This window comes from Neovison vison, chromosome 4 (genome assembly GCF_020171115.1).
Source record: "Neovison vison isolate M4711 chromosome 4, ASM_NN_V1, whole genome shotgun sequence".
NCBI classification, from domain to species: Eukaryota; Metazoa; Chordata; class Mammalia; order Carnivora; family Mustelidae; genus Neogale; species Neogale vison.
Window position 1 is genome coordinate 68,862,291 of NC_058094.1, and position 19,793 is coordinate 68,882,083.

The 19,793-nt window shown below is 33.3% G+C and overlaps 1 protein-coding gene across 2 annotated transcripts in view; it reads left to right on the forward strand.

Annotated features, from left to right (window-relative positions):
• Positions 1–19,793, forward strand: part of MYBL1 (MYB proto-oncogene like 1) — a 37,440-nt gene that overhangs the window by 16,240 nt on the left and 1,407 nt on the right. The window contains exons 6-15 of one of the 2 annotated variants that reach the window (XM_044245518.1): positions 3,011–3,185; positions 5,356–5,427; positions 6,171–6,275; positions 9,768–10,001; positions 11,062–11,430; positions 13,739–13,881; positions 14,401–14,515; positions 18,300–18,416; positions 18,506–18,610; positions 19,049–19,228. In XM_044245518.1, the coding sequence (XP_044101453.1) occupies positions 3,011–3,185; positions 5,356–5,427; positions 6,171–6,275; positions 9,768–10,001; positions 11,062–11,430; positions 13,739–13,881; positions 14,401–14,515; positions 18,300–18,416; positions 18,506–18,610; positions 19,049–19,228 (1,615 nt within the window). The remainder of the gene's footprint in view (positions 1–3,010; positions 3,186–5,355; positions 5,428–6,170; positions 6,276–9,767; positions 10,002–11,061; positions 11,431–13,738; positions 13,882–14,400; positions 14,516–18,299; positions 18,417–18,505; positions 18,611–19,048; positions 19,229–19,793) is intronic. The other variant, XM_044245519.1, reaches the window with a different exon arrangement.

Sequence of the window (19,793 nt, forward strand, 5' to 3'; positions counted from 1 at the left end):
GTATTATTAATTATATTCCCTATGCTATACATTGTATCCTCATGTCTTATTTGTTTTATAGCTAGAAGTTTTTACTTTTAATCTCCTTCCCCTATTCCCTGCTCTCTGCTCAACCTCCGCTCCCCCCGGCAGCCACCACCTTGTTCTTAGTATCCATGAGTCTGTTTTTGTTCTGTTCTGTTTGTTTTGTTCTTTAGATTCTACAGATAAGTGAAATTCTATGGTATATATCTTTATCTGACTTTTTTCACTTAGCATAGTACCCTCTAGGTCCCTCCATGTTGTGAATGACAAGATTTCATTTTTTATGCCTGAATAATATTTCATTGCATGCATACACTACATCTTCTTTTTCTGTTCATCTTTCAGTGGCCACTTGGGTGGATTCCATATCTTGGCTGTAAATAATGCTGCAGTGAACATGGGTGTGCATATATTTTTGTATTAGTGTTTTTGTTTTTTTCAGATAAATTTCCAGAAATGGAATTACTAGATCATGTGTAGTTTTACTTTTAATTTTTTGTGGAATCTTCATACTGTTTTCCATGTTGGCTGTATCTTTTTGCATTCCCACCAAGAGTTCATGAAGGTTCTTTTTTTCCCCACATCCCTGCCAACACTTGTTTTCTTTGTCATTTTTTAAAAAAGATTTTATTTATTCATTTGACAGAGAGAGAGATCACAAGTAGGCAGAGTCAGGCAGAGAGAGAGGGGGAAGCAGGCTCTCTGCTCAGCAGGGATGCCGAGGCAGATGCGGGGCTCAATCCCACGACCCTGAGATCATGACCTGAGCCGAAGGCAGCAGCTTAATCCACTGAGCCACCCAGGTGCCCCTCTTGTCATTTTTGATAGTAGCTATTCTGACCTGCATAAGGTGATAGGTCATTGTGTTTTGTTTTGTTTTGTTTTGTTTATTTGACAGAGAGATAGAGAGTACAAGTAGACAGAGTGGCACACAGAGGGAGAGGGAGAAGTAGGCTCTCTGCTGAGCAGGGAGCCTGATGTGGGGCTCAATCCCAGGACCCCAGAGATCATGACCTGAGCCAAAGGCAGCCGCTTAACTGACTGAGCCACCCAGGCGCCCTGGATCATTGTGGTTTTGGTCTGCATTTCCCTGATGATTAGTGAGCATCTTTTTAAGTCTATTAGCCATTTGTATGCCTTCTTTGGAGAAATATCTGTTCATGTTCTCTCCCAATTTAAAAAAATTTTTTTATATTGAGTTGTATGAGTTCTTTATGTATTTTGGATGTTAATCGCTATTGATCATATCATTTGCAAATATCTCCTCTCATTCAGTAGGTTGCCTTTTTGTTTTATGGATGGTTTCCTTTACTGTGTAAAAGCTTTTTAGTTTGATGTAGAGCTTTTTGTTTTTGTTGCCCTTGTCTGACAGATTCAAGAAAAAACTATTTAGACCAATGTGCAAGAGCTAACTTCCTGTTTACTTTGAGTAGTTTTGTGGTCTCTGGTCTTATATTTAAGTATTTAATCTGTTTTGAGTTTATTTTTGTATATTGTTTATGAAAGTTGTTCAGTTTCATCCTTTCATGTAGTTCTGTTTTCCTAGCACCATTTATTGATAAGACTGTTTTTTTCCCCATTGTATGGTCTTGCCTCATTTGTTGAAGATTAATTGACTGTATAAACATGGGTTTGTTTCTGGACTCTATATTCTGTTCCTTTGACTTATGTTTCTGTTTTGTGTCATTACCATACTGTTTTGATTACTATCACTTTGTAGTGTTGTTTGAAATCTGGGAGTGAGATACTTCCAGCTTTGTTCTTCTCTCTAAAGATTGCGTTGGTTAGTAGGGGCCTTTTGTGGTTCTGTACAAATTTTAGGATTATTTGTTCTAGATCTATGAAAATGCCATTGGTATTTTGGTAGGGATTGCATTGAATCTGTAGATTGCTTTTTGTGGTATGCACATTTTAATAATTCTTTCAGTCTGTAAGTGTAGTCTATCTTTCCTTTTATTTGTGCCATCTTAAGTTTCTTTCATTAGTGTCTTACAGTTTTCAGAGTACAGATCTTTCACTTCCTTGATCAGTTTTTTCCTAGGTATTATATTCTATTTGATGCAACTGTGACTGGTATTGTTTTCTTAATTTCTTTTTGATAGTTCGTTATTAGTGTATTAGAAACACAACAGATTTCTGTGTACTGATTTTGCATCCTGCAACTTTTCTGAATTCACTTATTAGTTCTAATTTTTTTTGGTGGATTCTTTATGTGGGTTTTTTTTTTAATATATATATATAGTCATGTCATCAGCAAATAGTGACAGTTTTACTTCTTTTCAAATTTGGATGCCTTTTCTTTCTTTTTCATGTTTGGTTGCCGTGGCTAGGACTTCCAAAACTATGTTGAATGAAAGTGGCAAGAATGGGCATACTTGTTTTGTTCCTTATCTTAGAGGAAGAGCTTTTAGCTTTTCACCATAGACTTGGATGTTAGCTGTGCATTTGTCCTGTATGGCTTTTATTATGTTGAGATATGTTTCCTCTGTTGTACCCACTTTGTTGAGAGTTTTTATCATAAATGGATGTTGAATTTTATCACATACTTTTTCTGCATCTATTGAGATGATATGAATTTTATCCTTTATTTTGTTAATATGGTATTGATTGATTTTGCAGATATTGAACCATCATTGTATCCTTAGAATAAATCCCAGTTGGTTATGGTATATGATCTTTTTATGTATTGTTGAATTTAGTTTGCACTGATGTTTTTCTTCTTATTTAAATTTTTGTTTTTCTATTCTTTTCTCCTTTCATGCTGCCACACTTTCAAATGTGAGCCTCATGAGAGCAGGGACTTTCTCATCACTGCTTTATCTCTAGTTTAGAACTGTGCCTGCCTGACAGTTTATTTTTGAATCGAGAAAGTATCTAGTTTCATTATTTGTAAAAATTTGTTTTAAACACTTTGTACACTTTATACAGTGTTAAAATTTGTGGAATCCTTTTTTTCCTTTTTAAATTATACACTTTCATTTCTTAGGACTGATAATTCTATCAAAAATCATTGGAATTCTACCATGCGAAGAAAAGTGGAACAGGAGGGCTACTTACAAGATGGAATAAAATCAGAACGATCTTCATCGAAACTTCAACACAAACCTTGTGCGACTATGGACCATTTGCAAACCCAGAATCAGTTTTACATACCTGTTCAGGCACATATTTTTAATACCTTTATTATTTAAAAGATTTCTTTAGTTGTTATTTGGGAGGATGTTTGGTTTCTTAATACAACAGATTCAACATATATTAAGGGGAATAGACAATTAAATTTCCAAACTGCAAAAAAATTGCCATAACTAGCTGTTAAACCATTAGTGGAGGTTTATCTCTACTTACTTTGATTGATAAATATTTTGGAAACAGACTCATTAAAATGTTTCCCTGTTTTGGTAATTTTTATATTATCCAGTTAAGAAACTTAGTATGTACATTTCCTAATGCTACCATCCTTTGAATCTTCATTTATGATTCAAAGCTTATGGTCATCTGTGCTTTAACATCCATTGTAGTTTCCATTTAAAAAATATTTTGTGTAATTGTAGTATTGCTTATCTCTAATAGGTAAGTGTGTATAAAATGGTTTTAAGGAGAAAATAGTCAAAATCCATTCATCATTTTGGGAGGTATGGTAGATAATTAATTGGCTCTTTGATGGCACTCAACTTTGCTTTTCTCCCTAGTAACCAATCAACTAAGTGATGTCAGTCTTTGTTTAGACAGGTTCATTAGAGTAGAGATTTCCCAAGCTCCTGATAGGGGAAGTGCATTTTCTTCTCTGCAAGAAATTAGTTTAGGAGTTTTCATAAGGTTTGTTTTATATTTTTCTGTCTGCCTATCTGTCATACCATTTTTTGTGTTGAACAATTCTTGGTTTTTATCACATAAAATGTAAAGATTAAGTCAGGACTTAATAATAGTTTCTACCAAAAGATAAAATTTGACTGAGTGTTAAAAATCTTGTGGTCAGTATGCACAGATTTGATTTGAATTTATCTCATTAAACGGACTTTATTTTTTGGACATAAGTTTAAAAGAATCCTTTTAAAAAAGTAATGACATCTTAGTTTACAAATAGGAAAACATGTGAAGACAGTATAGTTACCTGCTGATACTCAGTACCTGAAGGTTTTTATTGTCTGTTTCTTTACATTTTTCTTTAGAGTCCTAGATTTCAGCAGCATAAACTGAAACATTCTGCTTCTGTCTTAGAAAGGTTATTTAAATTTATTTTTTAACTCATAGAAACATAGTTTTTAAAAATTATTTGGGGTCAAGGGAGTGTTTAACAGTCTCAATCAAAATATGTTGGAAAATAAGGATATTTCTTGTACTTTAAGAATTGTTCATTGTACTTTTATAATTCTTGAAAAATTTGTGCATTCATAATTCAACTCATTTAAGCTACTAAAAAAATCATTCTAATTTTGACTTGAAAGAAAAAAATGGTGGGAAATACTGTCACAGATTTAAATGAAAAGATTGAGAAAAATAAGTTTCTAATTCATTGAAAGTTTAGTGATAACATACAAATCAGGTATTGTGAAAGTTAAGTTCTATATTAGTAGTAGTTTGTGATTCTGCGTCAGATAGTGATTTAGGTAGGCATTATGGAAAATAAACAGTTTCTTACTTATATTAGATTTTTAGGTTTTTGAAAATACCTTCTCATTCTTCTTTCTACCATTGCACACTAAATTTGCATGCAACCAAAATTCTTATTACAGATGCTTTGGAAAAGAAAGAAAATAATTCTTGGTCTGTTGTCAGAGTATTAAAAAGCACGAGTGATTCTGACTGTTTTTCTAAGACAAGTAATAGAAGAAGCCTCTGTTTTCATATCTTTTTACACAGAGATTGGCATGGGGTGGTGGTAGGAGTAGGAGGTATGAATATTGAAAAACTTTCTTTAGTCACTGTCTTTGTGAGTGCTTCATATGGACCAAGCCCTTCCTCTGAAAGATAAGAACAATTACTTTGTCTCCTTCCAGAAATAGAGCAATCCTTCTAATAGCACATTAAAAAAATAATTTGGTGGATATTGTAGATAATAGACTGATTTGCTGATAAATATTTGCCAAGTAATTCTTGTATTTCATCCAGGAGAAGATAGGTCTTTCTTAAGAGTTACTTTTCATTAATAGAGTCTAAGAACAAAGATGTAGTTATTAGAAACTATTATATAAATGAATTTTCAAAGTTAACAGAGATACTTTATGAGTTTTTAATGCTGTTATTTTGTCAAGAGTTTTCATGCTTTACCTCAGATTTTAAAAAATTATATAGTACTATATGTATGATACTAATATTTTAATTACTTTTTAGATTCCAGGCTATCAGTATGTGTCACCCGAAGGCAATTGTGTAGAACATGTTCAGACTTCTGCGTTTATTCAGGTAACTTTTTATTTATAACCAAAAAAAAAGGAAACACTTTCTAACATATATTTGAAAGTCTAATAGTCCTATTTCCTCATTCATAAAACTAGGACAAAAACAAAACAAACTATCTGTTATGCTTATTTTGAATATTCTAATGCTAAAGGAGAAAGTTTATAAATGGGTTTGAGAAATATAAATGTACAAATGTTAGGTGGTTGACAACACCAGTAGGGTGGTCCTTTCATTTTTCCAGTGTAAAGCATTCAGGCTGTATTTTTCTTAAATTGGATAAATTGTGCATACATGTGATTTAATAAAACAGACTCCAGACATTAATTTCTAAATTAATATAGATGATACAGTGTAAGTTTTTTTTCATGCATTTGTTTATTTATTTAGTTTTTTAATGCATTTGAATTTCCTAATTATGGGGGCATCTGGCTAGCTTAGTCGTTAGAGCATGTGGCTCCTGATCTCGGGCTCATGAGTTTGAACCCCATGTTGAGGGTAGAGATTACTTAAAAAAAAATAAATAAATAAAATAAATTTCCCAAAGCTTTTCTGTTAAGTTGAAAATATTTAGATACCAGAGAGATTGTGATATTGAGCATTTGGTATTTAGTTGTATTAACCTTTATCAGAGAAAATAGATTTTATGTTGCATAGAAGATAAAAATTAGAGCAGTAATAATAATAGTAGTAATAATAAAACAGTTGTTTAAGTAGCATGTCTTTCTCTTTTATTTAACTTATTTTAGCCACCCTTCATTGATGAAGATCCTGATAAGGAAAAAAAAATAAAGGAACTTGAGTTGCTTCTTATGTCAGCTGAGAATGAAGTTAGAAGAAAGCGAGTTTCATCGGTAAGAAATAAGCTTTAGTGTTTACATTTTGTTAGAATCCTTTATGTGTTTTTATAGTTTTCATTAGCATTGACTTTCATGTACTAATATACTATTCAGTATGACTTCAGATTTTAATGTGGATGAAAAACAGTTTTTCTATTTTGCAGTGTTGAGATTGCCTGATTTTGTTATACAACACTTTATTTTCTTTTTTATTTTTTTTAAAGATTTTTATTTATTTGTTAGAGAGAGAGATACAGAGCGTAAGCACAGGCAGACAGAGTGGCGGTCTAGAGGCAGAGGGAGAAGCAGGCTCCCTGCCAAGCAAGGAGCCCGATGTGGGACTTGATCCCAGGATGCTGGGATCATGACCTGAGCTGAAGGCAGCCGCTTAACCAACTGAGCCACCCAGGCGTCCCCACTTTAAACATATTTTACAATGTTCTATATTAAGATGCTTCTTGAGTTGTAAATGTCAAGCAGACTTAAAGTGTGATCTTCAATATGTATATACATATTTGTGAAAATGATGTGCAATTTAGAATAGACTTTGCTTTTATTATGATTTTTGGCTCTTTATTTTAGACATTCCTGGTAATGATAGCTTTAATAGAAAAAAATGTTTGAAAAATAAAGAATTTAATAGATGTGTAGAGGTTTGTGTGCTTCTAAATTGCTTTTATTCTGTCCTTGAGCATTTTTTCCTATTTACTATATTATGAATACAAATTTGGTAAATTGGAAAAAAAATAACTTAAGAAATTATAGGGAAAGGGCACATTTAAATTTTTTTTTTTTTTTAAGATATTGTTTATTTATTTGACAGACAGAGATCACAGGTAGGCAGAAAGAGAAGAAGGGTAGCAGGCTCCTTGCTGAGCAGAGAGCCCGATGTGGTGCTGGATCCCAGGACCCTGGGATCATGACCTGAGCCAAAGGCAGAGGCTTTAACCCACTGAGCCACCCAGGCACTCCTCTTTAAAGAAATTTTTATATGAATATTGGTTTAATACTCTAATTAAGAGTATTAAATTAGGATAAATGGTATTCATTCTAGCCAAGTTGGGCTATGTTAGATAAATTAAAAGAAAGAAAGTTTATACTTAAATGACAATTTTAAGTTTTTGCATTTAAGAAAAGGTTATTTTTGGTTTGGGAGTTAATGAGGGACTGTCCATTCACAGTGACTGGGAACTAATACAAAATTACTAAATAGAATAACTGAGTTCTTGAAATAGTGTTACGAGGCAACTGGTGATGACTTTATACCATTTCAAAGTGTTAATAAAAACATTTGTTAACCGTAACAGACAAGATGCATGCCATAGGAAGCATAGTTTTTGTTTTGCAATTGCAAAAATAATGGGCAAATAAAAAGACCTGAAGTGCACTTATTTTAAAATTAATTTTGATTTTATTAATAAATAAACAGTTATGGTTGGAGAGTCCACAATTCTGGATAATTATATCATGTTTAAACCATTTTTAATTTTTTTGATAGTTTCTGTCATTTTTAGGAATGACAGGAATGATAGGAAGATATAACTAGCTAAAAGATATGGCATTTTGCTTTAAAATGAAGAGAGCTATTAATTTTTTCTTTTTAGAACTTATTTATCTAAAATCCACTCTTGTAAATATCTGGTTAGAGATTCTAGATTTTAGAGGGAAGTTGCTATACCCAGCGGAGTAGAGTCCATATACATATAAAGTATTCTTAAAAGCATTTGATAGTCATTATTGTCATTTTACTGATTATCCATTATGTTTGACCATTATAGATGTGTTTTATGTATTCTCAGTAATCTTTATGTTAATTCTGTGGAGTAGGTAGTTTGTTGTTAGAAATTTATATTCAGGTGAGTCTGAATGCAACCCTGTGATTTTTCCATTGGGCCTAGTCATCTTTTTGGATCTCTTTCCCACCTCCAAATTTAATTGAAATGCATATGGCTTGCAACCTATCTCCGGAAAGTGACTGCAAACTCAGAAGTTGTCTATGCTAATAAGAGTGCTTTAGTTTCGTTTATTTTGAAGAAACTTTGAAACAGGTGGAACTTATTTTATAATAATGTTGGAAATTTTTTCACCTTACTTGAAACTTAACATTTTGCTATTTTGACTATCTAGCACATTCTAGTAATTTTTATTTTTAAAAATGATAGGGACCACTTATCGAGTACTTCCTCTGGATAGGACAGTGGGCTTTCTAAAATATGGTAGTTACTAGCCCCATTTAATTTTAAATGAAATTTAAAAATTCAGTTCCTCAGGTGCACTAGTCACATTTTGGTTGCTCTTACAGCTAGTGCCTCTCATAATGAGAAGTTTCAGATACAAGAACATTTTCAGCATCTCTGAGAGTTCTATTGGATAGAGCTATATATTTTACATATTTTTCCCAAGTTTTATTGAGATAGGACTTATAGCACTGTATGTTTAAGGTATACAGCATAATAAATTGACTTACATATATTGTGAAATGATTACCACAATAAGTTTAGTTAACATCTGTCATCCAATATAGGTACAAAACAGAAAAAGAAAAGAAAAAGGGAAAAATACTTTCTTCTTATAATGAGAACTCTTAGGATTCACTCTTAACAACTTTTGAATTACATATTGTTTCTTAACCATGACCCTTCAAGGTCTCCATTCTTGCTTTTTATTATGAGACAGTAGGAAGCTAAGCTCAAAAGATAAGTAAATTGCCCACTGTACCTCTTCAGAGAGATAAAAATGACACAGTCTCTGACTTCAAAGGATTTATTCTGCAATGAGGACACAGACAAGAAATAGAAAGTAGTGTGAGAAAATAAGTCACAAAGTTTTATGGGGGCACATATGAGAGTTATCCAAGGTTTAGGTAGTCAGAGAAGGGTTCCTAGAAAAAATCCTATTTGAGCTCATTCTTGAAAGGCAATAGTTATATTCTAGCGAAGTAGATGAACTGGACATTATTGTAAGTGGAAAGGTAAAAGTGGATGATGAGATGGAGCATTTTTTAATATTTGAAGTGTATCTTAAATGAAGAATAAAAGTTTTCCCTGGTCAATGTTGGAGAGCATTCTAGATAAAGGGAGTAGTAGTATGTGCAAAGGCATTTTAGGATCAAAGAGTAACCCCTGTGGGAATTGCAACAATAGTTGGGTATTTGGTATTCCCTGAAAGGAGAACAAATGAGTGAAAGTGTTGGGAGATGAAGGGTAAAAGGTAGAGAGAGACCACATTCTGGGAGCTTGAACTTTATGTTGTATACATGTGCTAGTTTTATCTTACCATGACTTTATAAATTAAAAACAATTTAGTCAGAAAAAAGAAATAGAGACAAGAGATTTAATGAAAAAAAAGTTTACATCCATTTTGAGGAAAGACAATGTATTTGCTATTCTATTTTTTAGCTGAAATGTTGTGAAATATGTTATCCTAGAAAAAACTCTTACTTAAAAGCCAAATTTATGCCTAGGTTGAGAATGACAAATAATACTCACATTTCTTTTGTACTTTTAGCAACCTGGAAGCTTTTCTAGCTGGTCTGGTAGTTTCCTCATGGATGATAGCATGTCTAATACTCTAAATAGCCTCGAGGAGCACACTAGTGAGTTTTACAGTATGGATGAAAATCAAACTCTGTCTGCTCAGCAGAATTCACCCACAAAGTTCCTGGCCGTAGAGGCAAATGCTGTGCTGTCCTCTCTACAGACCATCCCAGAATTTGCAGAGACTCTAGAACTTATTGAATCTGTAAGTTTGAAATTGTGAGATTATCAAAAGCTCAATTTTAGTTACATGGTTTCATGTTCAGAAACTTAGTTTAAGGGACACTGACCAGTTTTATTTTAAGCATTCCTTTATATGTCATGCTTAATTTTATTCTGATTTTTTGCAATGGCTTTTGGGAAAAACAAAAAACTTTATATCTATCTCAATATGTACTTGGTCTAAAATTTTTAAAGAATAAAATTTAATAATTTGTTTTTTATTATACAAGTTGTACAGATATATTAGAGAGAGTTGGAAATTAGATAAAATTGTAAAGAAGAAAAATCCTCCAGAAGCCCAGAGTTAATAATTTGAAGTATTTTCTTTCAGGCTGTATATTATACATATAAAATATATATACATGCATATATTTTTAAACCAAAAGATACTTTTATGTATTGTTTGTGGATTTTTTTCTTACATTAGATCATAAACATGTATTTGGTTTCTTAACTGTTATTTAAACTTCAATTTTAATGACTTCATACTATTCTATCATATAAATGTAACAAAATTTATTTACTCAGTGTACTATTATTGAACATTTAGATGGTATCCAGTTTTTCAGTATTAAAAATTACAGAATATATTATGTAAACCCTTGTGTAAAATCATGATTATTTCCTTAGGTCAGACTGAATTTCTGGATTCAAGTGTATGACCATTTTGGAGATGTTCCATACACATTACCATATTATATCAAATTTGATAGTATTTTTCTGATGTGGAATAGAGTGAAGCTTTATGAATGATATTCTTTGATAATAACTTAAAATAATTTGTTCTTTATACTTAAGATACTTTGACAGTAAGATTCAGCTATTGAATTAGATGAAATATTATTTCAGAATGTTCCAAATTGGAATTGTAGTAAAACCATAATCTCTTCCTCTCAAATAGTCTTTCTTTAAAAAAAAAAAAAAATTGAGTAAGAAAAGAAAAAAATGAGTAGTTAACTTTGCAAAAGTCGTCTTTCTATGTTCAAAATCACATTTAACTAGTTTAAAGCATTAGCTTTAGTTAAGGATTTATTTTATTGCAGGATCCTGTAGCATGGAGTGATGTTACCAGTTTTGATCTTTCTGATACTGCTGCTTCTCCTGCCAAGTCCACCCCAGTCAAACTAATGAGAATTCAACACAACGATGGAGCCATGGAATGTCAATTTAATGTCAGCCTTGTACTTGAAGGGAAAAAAAACAGTTGTAATGGTGCAGACAGTGAGGCTGTTCCTGTAACATCCCCAAATGTGGCCAAGTTTAGCACTCCACCAACCATTCTCAGAAAGAAGAGAAGAATGCGAGTGGGTCAGTCCCCCAGCAGCGAACATAGCGATGGCTCTTTCACTGATGGCGCTAATACAGCACTAAAACACACACCAGTGAAAACACTACCATTTTCTCCTTCACAGGTAGTGGGTTGTTTTTGTTTGTTTCCAAATGTTGGTGAGCTCAACTACATTAGATCCTTAATATCCTTACTAGCAGTTTGTTGCTTTGATAACACATAAAAATGGATAAGGTATTTAAATGTATACACGAGAGTGCTAAGCTCTGGTAGATCAGAAGCTGTCTCATAAGGTGTAGTAGTTACATTATAGTATCTTAAAAATTTTAGAGCTAAAAGGGATATTTTAGATAAGTAGTTGTACATCTTTATAGGACTCATCAGAAAAGAAGCCCAGAAAGGTAAAATGGTTTGTCCACAGTTATCTGTCAGAGTTGAGACTGAGATCCAGTTTCCTGACTAACTGTTCAACAGATATCAGGTATACATCCATAGACAACTGCTCACTGTAAGAATTTCATGTGTCTGAAGGTTTTCTAAGGATGTCAAGAACAGATACCCACTTTCTCTTGGAGTTATGTCCTTGGGCAGTAGATATTTACAAGAGATACAAGGCAAACTATATCTGTTATTTTATAATACTATTTTTCTTAATGAATACTGTGTTCCAGGTTGTATGCCAAACACTCTTCTTATAGCACCTCAGTTAATCCTCTTCCAAAACACCTCAGGAGTTAGGTGGAACAACTTCGGAAGTTAAGTAATTTGTCCACAGTCTGTTAGTAAGAGAAGGAAGCTGATGTTTACTGAAAGTGTCTGGGTAGAGGTCAAAAAGTTTTATGGAAAAAGAAGGAAGTTTAATGGTCAAATAAACTTGGAAGATGCTGGGATATTATTGGAGATGTCCTTTGATGCTAAGAAGTTGGAGAATCTAACTGTACATAAACACTTCTCTGAAAATTATTTCCCCTGTGCTTCAAGGGATGCCATTTACACAGACTACAGTTTGAATAGTTGCATTTTCTGCTACCACCCCAGCTCTCAGAGTTACAAAGCATCTGAGGAAGGTGAAACTGGGTTGGGCCCACTAGTAATTTTCTATTTTTGGAGTTTGTAACACTAGCAATTTTTGTTGAAATATAAATCCTAAGGGGAAAGTAGCGGAGAAGGTTGAGGCATGCTAGTAAAGACCTTGTATCCCAGAGTAAAGAGCTTGAATTTTATCCTATAAGTGATGGACACCATGGTAGGGTTTTGAGAGCATTTGACTACTAATTTTATGGCTAAATGTATTGTAAATATTAGGAGCTGGAAGTGTTAGAGCTAGGATTCATTCCAGTTACAAGTAGCCTTAACGTGGTAGGCCTGGGTAGCTCAGAGGGTTAAGCCTCTGCCTTTGGCTCATGTCATTGTCTCAGCATTCTGGGATCAGCCAAGCATCAGGCTCTCTGCTCGGTGGGGAGCCTGCTTCCTCCTCTCTTTCTGCCTGCCTCTCTGCCTACTTGTGATCCCTCTTGTTCTTTCAGATAAATAACTAAAAACAAAAACATAAACAAAAAAACCCCAAGTAGCCTTAACGTAATTTCCACTTCTTCCTACCAGTGTTTCTATTCCATTGGCTACAAAAGTCTATTGGTATTTCATGATTATATGTAAGTTAAGATTCAATGAGTAAATTGTGGAATCTTTTTTTTTTTTTAAGATTTATTTATTTATTTATTTGATAGAGAGAGAGAAAGAGAGAGAGTGGGAGCACAAGAAGGGGGAGTGGGAGAGGGAGAAGCAGGTGCCTCGCTGAGTAGGCAGCCTGATGCGGGACTTGATCCCAGAACCCTGGGATCATGACCTGAGCTCAAGGCAGACGCTTAACGACTGAGCCACCAGGCACCCCTAGAAAATGGATTCTTGATAGCAATTCTGTAGTAGAATTTTGGTACAGCTATATTATCAGCAAAGCATTATTATTTTCAGAATTCAAAGAATTCTCAAGAAAAAGATACCTAAGATATTAATAACCATGCATATTAATAAAATAATAAAACTTTTCCAGTTACACTGTTATGTGAAACTGTTAAATTTAACATAGCAGCTATTTATGGTTTCTATAGATTTTTATTAGATAATACAGTTATAAAATTATTTTACTGTGTTTTGTAACTTTCAAATATTTGTTAAGCAACTATTTATTGAATGCCTATTATATGCTGAACACTTAAAAGAGTTGGGGAAGCAGTGATAAACAACATTAAAATTTCTGCCCTCATGGAGCTTAATTTTCCTGAAGTGGAATGTAAATGAAATGTTATTAATTCTTTTGTAGAAGGAAAGGAGAAATATCTTATATTTGAAAATATCTTTGAAAATCCTATCAGTTTAATATTTCTGTAGGGATTTTAACATTCTAGAAATTGTCTTTAAATGCTCTTTTTTAGTTTTTCAACACATGCCCTGGAAATGAACAAATTAATATAGAAAATCCTCCATTTACATCAACCCCTATTTGTGGGCAGAAAGTTCTCATTACAACTCCTCTTCACAAGGAAACAACCCCCAAAGATCAAAAGGAAAATGTAGGGTAAGTGAGAAAATGGGAAGCACAATTTTAGATTAATGAGGTGCTTGGCTGCCTCAGTCAGTGGAGCATGAGAGTCTTGATCTTGGGGTTGTCACTAGACGCCCCACATTGAACATAGGGTTACCTATAAATAATAATAAAAATGACTTTGTTTATAAAAAGCTTTTCATCCATTTATCCTAATCCTGATTCATATAGGACTTAGAATTGAAAAAAACGATCATAACCTTATGTTTCATTCCCACTGACTGAAAACCAGCTACAGGTAATGGAAAACTTTGATATGAAGCAAAATAACATTTTTAGTACTTTTTTCTACATTTGTCTTTTTCTATTTTAAGATGATTGATTGGAGTAAGAATTAGTTTAGGCAAGCTACTTATAAAATAGTCCTGGAATGTTTAAATAAAACGTGTATGCTAGAAAAGTTTAGTGTATGCTTTTATCATGGGTTTGCCTTCCTTAACTCTTATAGAATCAAATTTTGACTGTAATACAAATATCTAAATGATTGGCTAGGTTTAGAACACCTACTATTAGAAGATCTATATTGGGTACCACACCAAGAACTCCTACGCCTTTTAAGAATGCGCTTGCTGCTCAAGAGAAAAAATATGGACCTCTTAAAATTGTGGTATGTATATTCTTCTTATTTTTAAGAAATATCCTGATCTTAATAAACATTTTTTTGATCTTTATCTTTGATTTTTTTATATTTTGAAAAGATGTTCACTGAAATTAGTAAAAGGTTTATTTCTTGATTTATAAATTTGAATTTGTTGTATGAATCTTTTCCCTTCACTTGTAAATAAACCTTTGCTTGGCTTGTTTGGAATTCATACTTTTTTACATGAAGTCACATAGAGAAAGCAAATCAAGTGTCAGTTGGACCCTTTCCTTAATATTAAAACCCACCTTTTAGTACTTTCTGTGGTGGATACCTGCAGTAGAATAAAGTAATTTTAATATTTTGATATATATAAGAATTTTCCTAATAATATTTATGACTGATTGATCAGGATACCTCTTTAAAGTTCAGTTTACTTTTCTATTCAATGGAGATCATAAAACACATCCCAGAGGGTTATTTCTGGAGGTTAAAAAGATAGGTGAAATAAAGGGGTTGGTGCTAAGTTTCATAGAGCATGTACTTACTTGCTGTGATGATTAATCATGGTAGCAATAGTAGTTCATAAATGGAGGTAGAAAGAGTTATCTGTGCTTTTAGATATATAGTCAACTTTGAAATATGTTAGATGAAAACGATGGGCATTCTAATTCTAGGTAGATACAAGTCTCTGACAAGTTAGGTTCATTAAAACTAAAATATTTTAAAAATATTGGTCACTTCTAGGCCAGTTTAGTTATATTCCTCTATTTTTAGTCACATTTTGACAAGATTCATTCATTCTAATTTGCTTGATTTAATCAGTTTTCTACCAAAAGGAATGTCATACCCTCAAATCTTCTGCTCTTTTCCTTCTTTTGAAAATATTGGTTAAAGGGTACATAGTAGGACTGATGAAATTTTTTTGTCCCCTAGTGCCTTAGACTGCTGTGAACAATTATATTCTTTTTAGCTGTCTGGACTTTTATTTGTGCATGTACACATAACGAAAGTGAGATCACACTTTATGTACTACCTTGTAATTTTTTTTTAAGTTAATGTGTATATATGTATCTCATACTTTGTAATATTTGTATTATATTCCACTATATGGAATTACCTAATTGATTAGACTAATCTGTTTCAGTGTTTTGCCATTCATTTAAAATGCATCATTATTTCAACAAGCTAATAGGTACCAAGCACTGCGCTAGGCTTCGGGGATGTAATGTTGAGCCTGTCAGATATGTTGTCTGTTTTCTTAGGAGTGTGTACCTAATTGGGAGATAGACAAACAGTGATTTAAAGGCATGTAAGAATTCTACAGTGCCTCAGGGTCATTTGTTCAGCATATAAATTGAATAAAAATTGTTACTTTAGTAATAGCACATGAGAAATCGGGTTTTTAAGTGACCTCAAGTCCTTGGCAGTTTGTTCTCATTTGGAAGAATTTATCCATTGCCAAAACAGATTATTTTCATCAGCAATTTAAGATAAAAAGAAAATAATGATTTAATAATTTAATATCTATATGTTCATACATTTGTTTGCAGGAAGCTCACTTTTCACTTTTCATTCCTCCTATTCCTTCTCCAGTTATTATTTATTGAGTACCTACAATATGCTAACTATTTAGTTTGCTTTTCTTTTTTAAAAATTTTATTTCTTTATTTGTCAGAGAGAGGGAGAGAGCACAAGCAGGGGGAGCAGCAGGCAGAGGGAGAAGCAGGCTCCCCACTGAGCAAAGGATTCCCCATGCAGAACTTGATCCCAGAACCCTGGGATCGTGACCTGAGCCAAAGACAGACACTTAACCAACTGAGCCACCCACGTGTCCCTAACCATTTAGTTTTCTCATGTATCTTACTATGAGTCACATGCATTTCTTACAGAGGGTTCCAGAATTTTAATCTGGTAACCTTAAATATCTGTTGTTTTCTTTTTCTTTTTTTTTTTTTTAATTTATTTATTCAACAGAGAGAGACACACAGAGAGAGGGAGCACAAGCAGGGGGAGCAGGAGAGGGGGAAGCAGGCTTCCCAGTGAGCAGGGAGCCTGATGTGGGCCTTGATCCCAGGACCCTGACCTGAGCGGAAGGCAGCCGCTTAATGACTGAGCCACTCAGGCGCCCAAGTATCTTTTGTTTTCTTAATAAACATTGATTTTTTTAATGTTTGCTGAAGATCATTCAAAAGACTAAAAACTCTGGAAATTCTTTAAATATAAATCTAAATGTTGGTAGTATCAAACACAGGTATTAAGTACAGTAGTTCTTTTCTTTGTCACATTAGGACAATTAAGAGAATAATTCCTGGATGCCTAGGTGGCTCAATCAGTTAAGCACCTGCCTTCGGCTCAGGTCATGATCCCGGGGTCCTGGGATCAAGTCCTGCATTGGGCTCCCTGCCCAGTGGAGAACCGCTTCTCCCTCTCCCTGTGCCTGCTGCACTGCCTACTTGTGCTTTCTATCTCTTTAAAATAAATAAATAAAATTTTAAGAAAAAAAATAATAATTCTTGGTAGTGAATGAATTCATCTGTGTCTTAGGCACTTCTCTAGGACATTTGTATTCTTATGAGGGAGAAACAAATCATAGATTTTTTTAGTTTTAACGAGTACCTAATCAATGTTCTTTGTGAAATATAATCCTTAAAACAAAAGCTCTTGGAGCATTACATGGAAATACTGATATAATTCCTGCATGTCTCAGGCTGTAGATGCAAGCACTTGAGAAATTCTCTTTCCATTATTAAAGCTTTTGTAAGTGCTGTGAAATCTCATTTATACATAAATGTTATTCTCCCTAGTTTTGTTGACTGGTAATATAAGCTGCTGATCGTTCTGTGCAGTCAGTTTGTTCTTTACTGATTACTTTTTTTTTTTTTTTTTTAAGCAGATCTGGGGTATGGTAGGTGTCATTTGATATAATTAAAAACATTTTTCCCGGGGGCCCCTGGGTGGCTCAGTCAGCTGGGCATCCAGCTCTTGATTTCGGCTTAGGTCATGGTTTCAGGATCCTGAGGTTGAACCCTAAGTTGGTCTGTGCATGGAGCCTGCTTATGGTTCTCTCTCTCCCTTTCCCAATGCTCCATGCCCCACATGTGTGTGCTCTCTCTTTCTAAAACAAACCAACCATTTTTCTGACTTAAATGGTAGACCTAGATATTTAATTGGAAGCTAGGTAAATAATATTTTGAGACTATTTCACTATTCAGCCCATACTCAAGTTTCGTTCTAAATAGACACACCATACATAGACACACCACACACTACTACTTCTTGAACACTATCTCAGCTCCAAGCTTGAGGCTGGATGAACAGAGATATACACAAAAATGAAAAAGATGTGCTCACTGCTCTTAAGTAGCTCACACATTTAATGGTAAGAGAAATGTGTTAACTAGTAATTATAATATAATAAGTGTAATAAAAGTAGAATAAGGAGAACTAGTGTAGTCCCAGTTTGTTCTTTGCTTCTTATTTTTCCTGTTTTTATATAAAAATATTTGGGAAATAATCTTTTATCTGTTTAATTCTGAGGCTCCTGATTGAAGCAGGAGCTACAGTAGGTTCCCCAGGAGGAGGAAGCTAGAATGAAGCCTAGAGTGAACAAAGTGTCACACTACATTCATTGTTTGCAATGTACAGTATTATTTTTGCCATAAAACTGATTAGTTAATTCATTCAACTTAGGTATCTACGGGGACTGGGAGAAAATTATGCCAATAATGAAAAAGTATTAAAGATGTATACATGGGGGAAAAGGAAATTTCTATAAAAGACTCTTTAATAACTCTTAAAAACAATTTAGTCACAGCCACTTGCCTTCTTGGAAGAAGATATTCGGGAAGTTTTAAAAGAAGAAACTGGAACAGATATATTCCTCAAAGAGGAAGATGAACCTGCTTACAAAAGCTGCAAACAGGAGGTAATCTTTCAATATTATTGTTAATAAAAATAAAATAAAAATAAAAGTGACTTTACCATAATGTTTCTATTGTAAATTATTCATTCTAGCATACAGCTTCTGTAAAGAAAGTCAGAAAATCACTAGTCTTAGATAATTGGGAAAAAGAAGAACCAGGTACTCAACTATTGACTGAAGACATTTCAGACATGCAGGTTTGTGAAGAATTTTTTTGTTGTTAAGATGATTGCTTTAAGTCCTGCTGGTTCTGGTTTCTTACTCATTGTGTGGTTAGTTCATTAGAGATTGATAAAGAGTTTCCTTTAGTATTTATATTGCTTACTTCAGAAAGACACTACTAACTGTAGAGAATATTTTATTTACTTTCTTGCTTTTTATATTTGTTTTGAGAGGAGTTCACGCTCTTATGTATGATGTCAAAAAATGGTAGTTCTCAAAACTTTAAATTTCAATATTTATCTTTGGTTAATTTCTGAAATATTTAATTTTACTACATTACTAGAAATTTCGTTGGAGCCAAAAGCTTTCTTGGAGGGAAATGAACAGGGCTTCCACCACCACTTACTCAGTAGTCCCTCTATTTGCCTCCATTTTTGAATTGGTTATTTTCCTCTTTCTTTTTTCTCTCTTAGTCAGAAAATATATTTACAACATCTTTATTAATGATACCATTATTGGAAATACATGACAATAGGTGCAACTTGACTCCTGAAAAACAAGATATAAACTCAACCAACAAAACATATACACTTAATAAAAAGAAACCAAACCCTAACACTTCTAAAGTTGTCACATTGGAAAAGAACCTTCAGGTATGAATTTATAAGTTTCTTTCAGTGATTTTTGTTGTTGTTTATTCAGTTATCATTTTGGACTTACTGATCACAAATTATACCTTTTCTTTTTAGATTCAAAACTGACTATAACAGTAACTCAACAGTAACTTATTCTGTCACTCAAACTAAATTTGGGTTTTTGAGAGACTCATTCATCAGCACATATAAATTAAACAATTGAAGTTGTAGCCAGAGTCTCTTCTGGTGATTTCTTAAGCACGATTTCATTTTTAAACTAAAGATACCTAAGTCTCCTTCTGGCATCTCTTCTATAACAAATATGTGTAGCCCTAATTGCTATCTTGAAAGGGTAAGTGGTTGGAAGCAGTTTCAGCTTGATTTTGTTGATACAGTTGTTTCCAGTGAACTTTTTTGGCTCAGAAGTTATAAAACAAAATTCTTTTTTTTCTGTTGCTATGCAGCCATTATGTCGCTGTAAATGAAGACTGGAAGATTTTTTACTACATTATCTTAAGAATTCAACCCAGCTAGTTTGAGAGTTCATTGAGGAAGAAGTTATCTTCTTTATACCACAGTGACT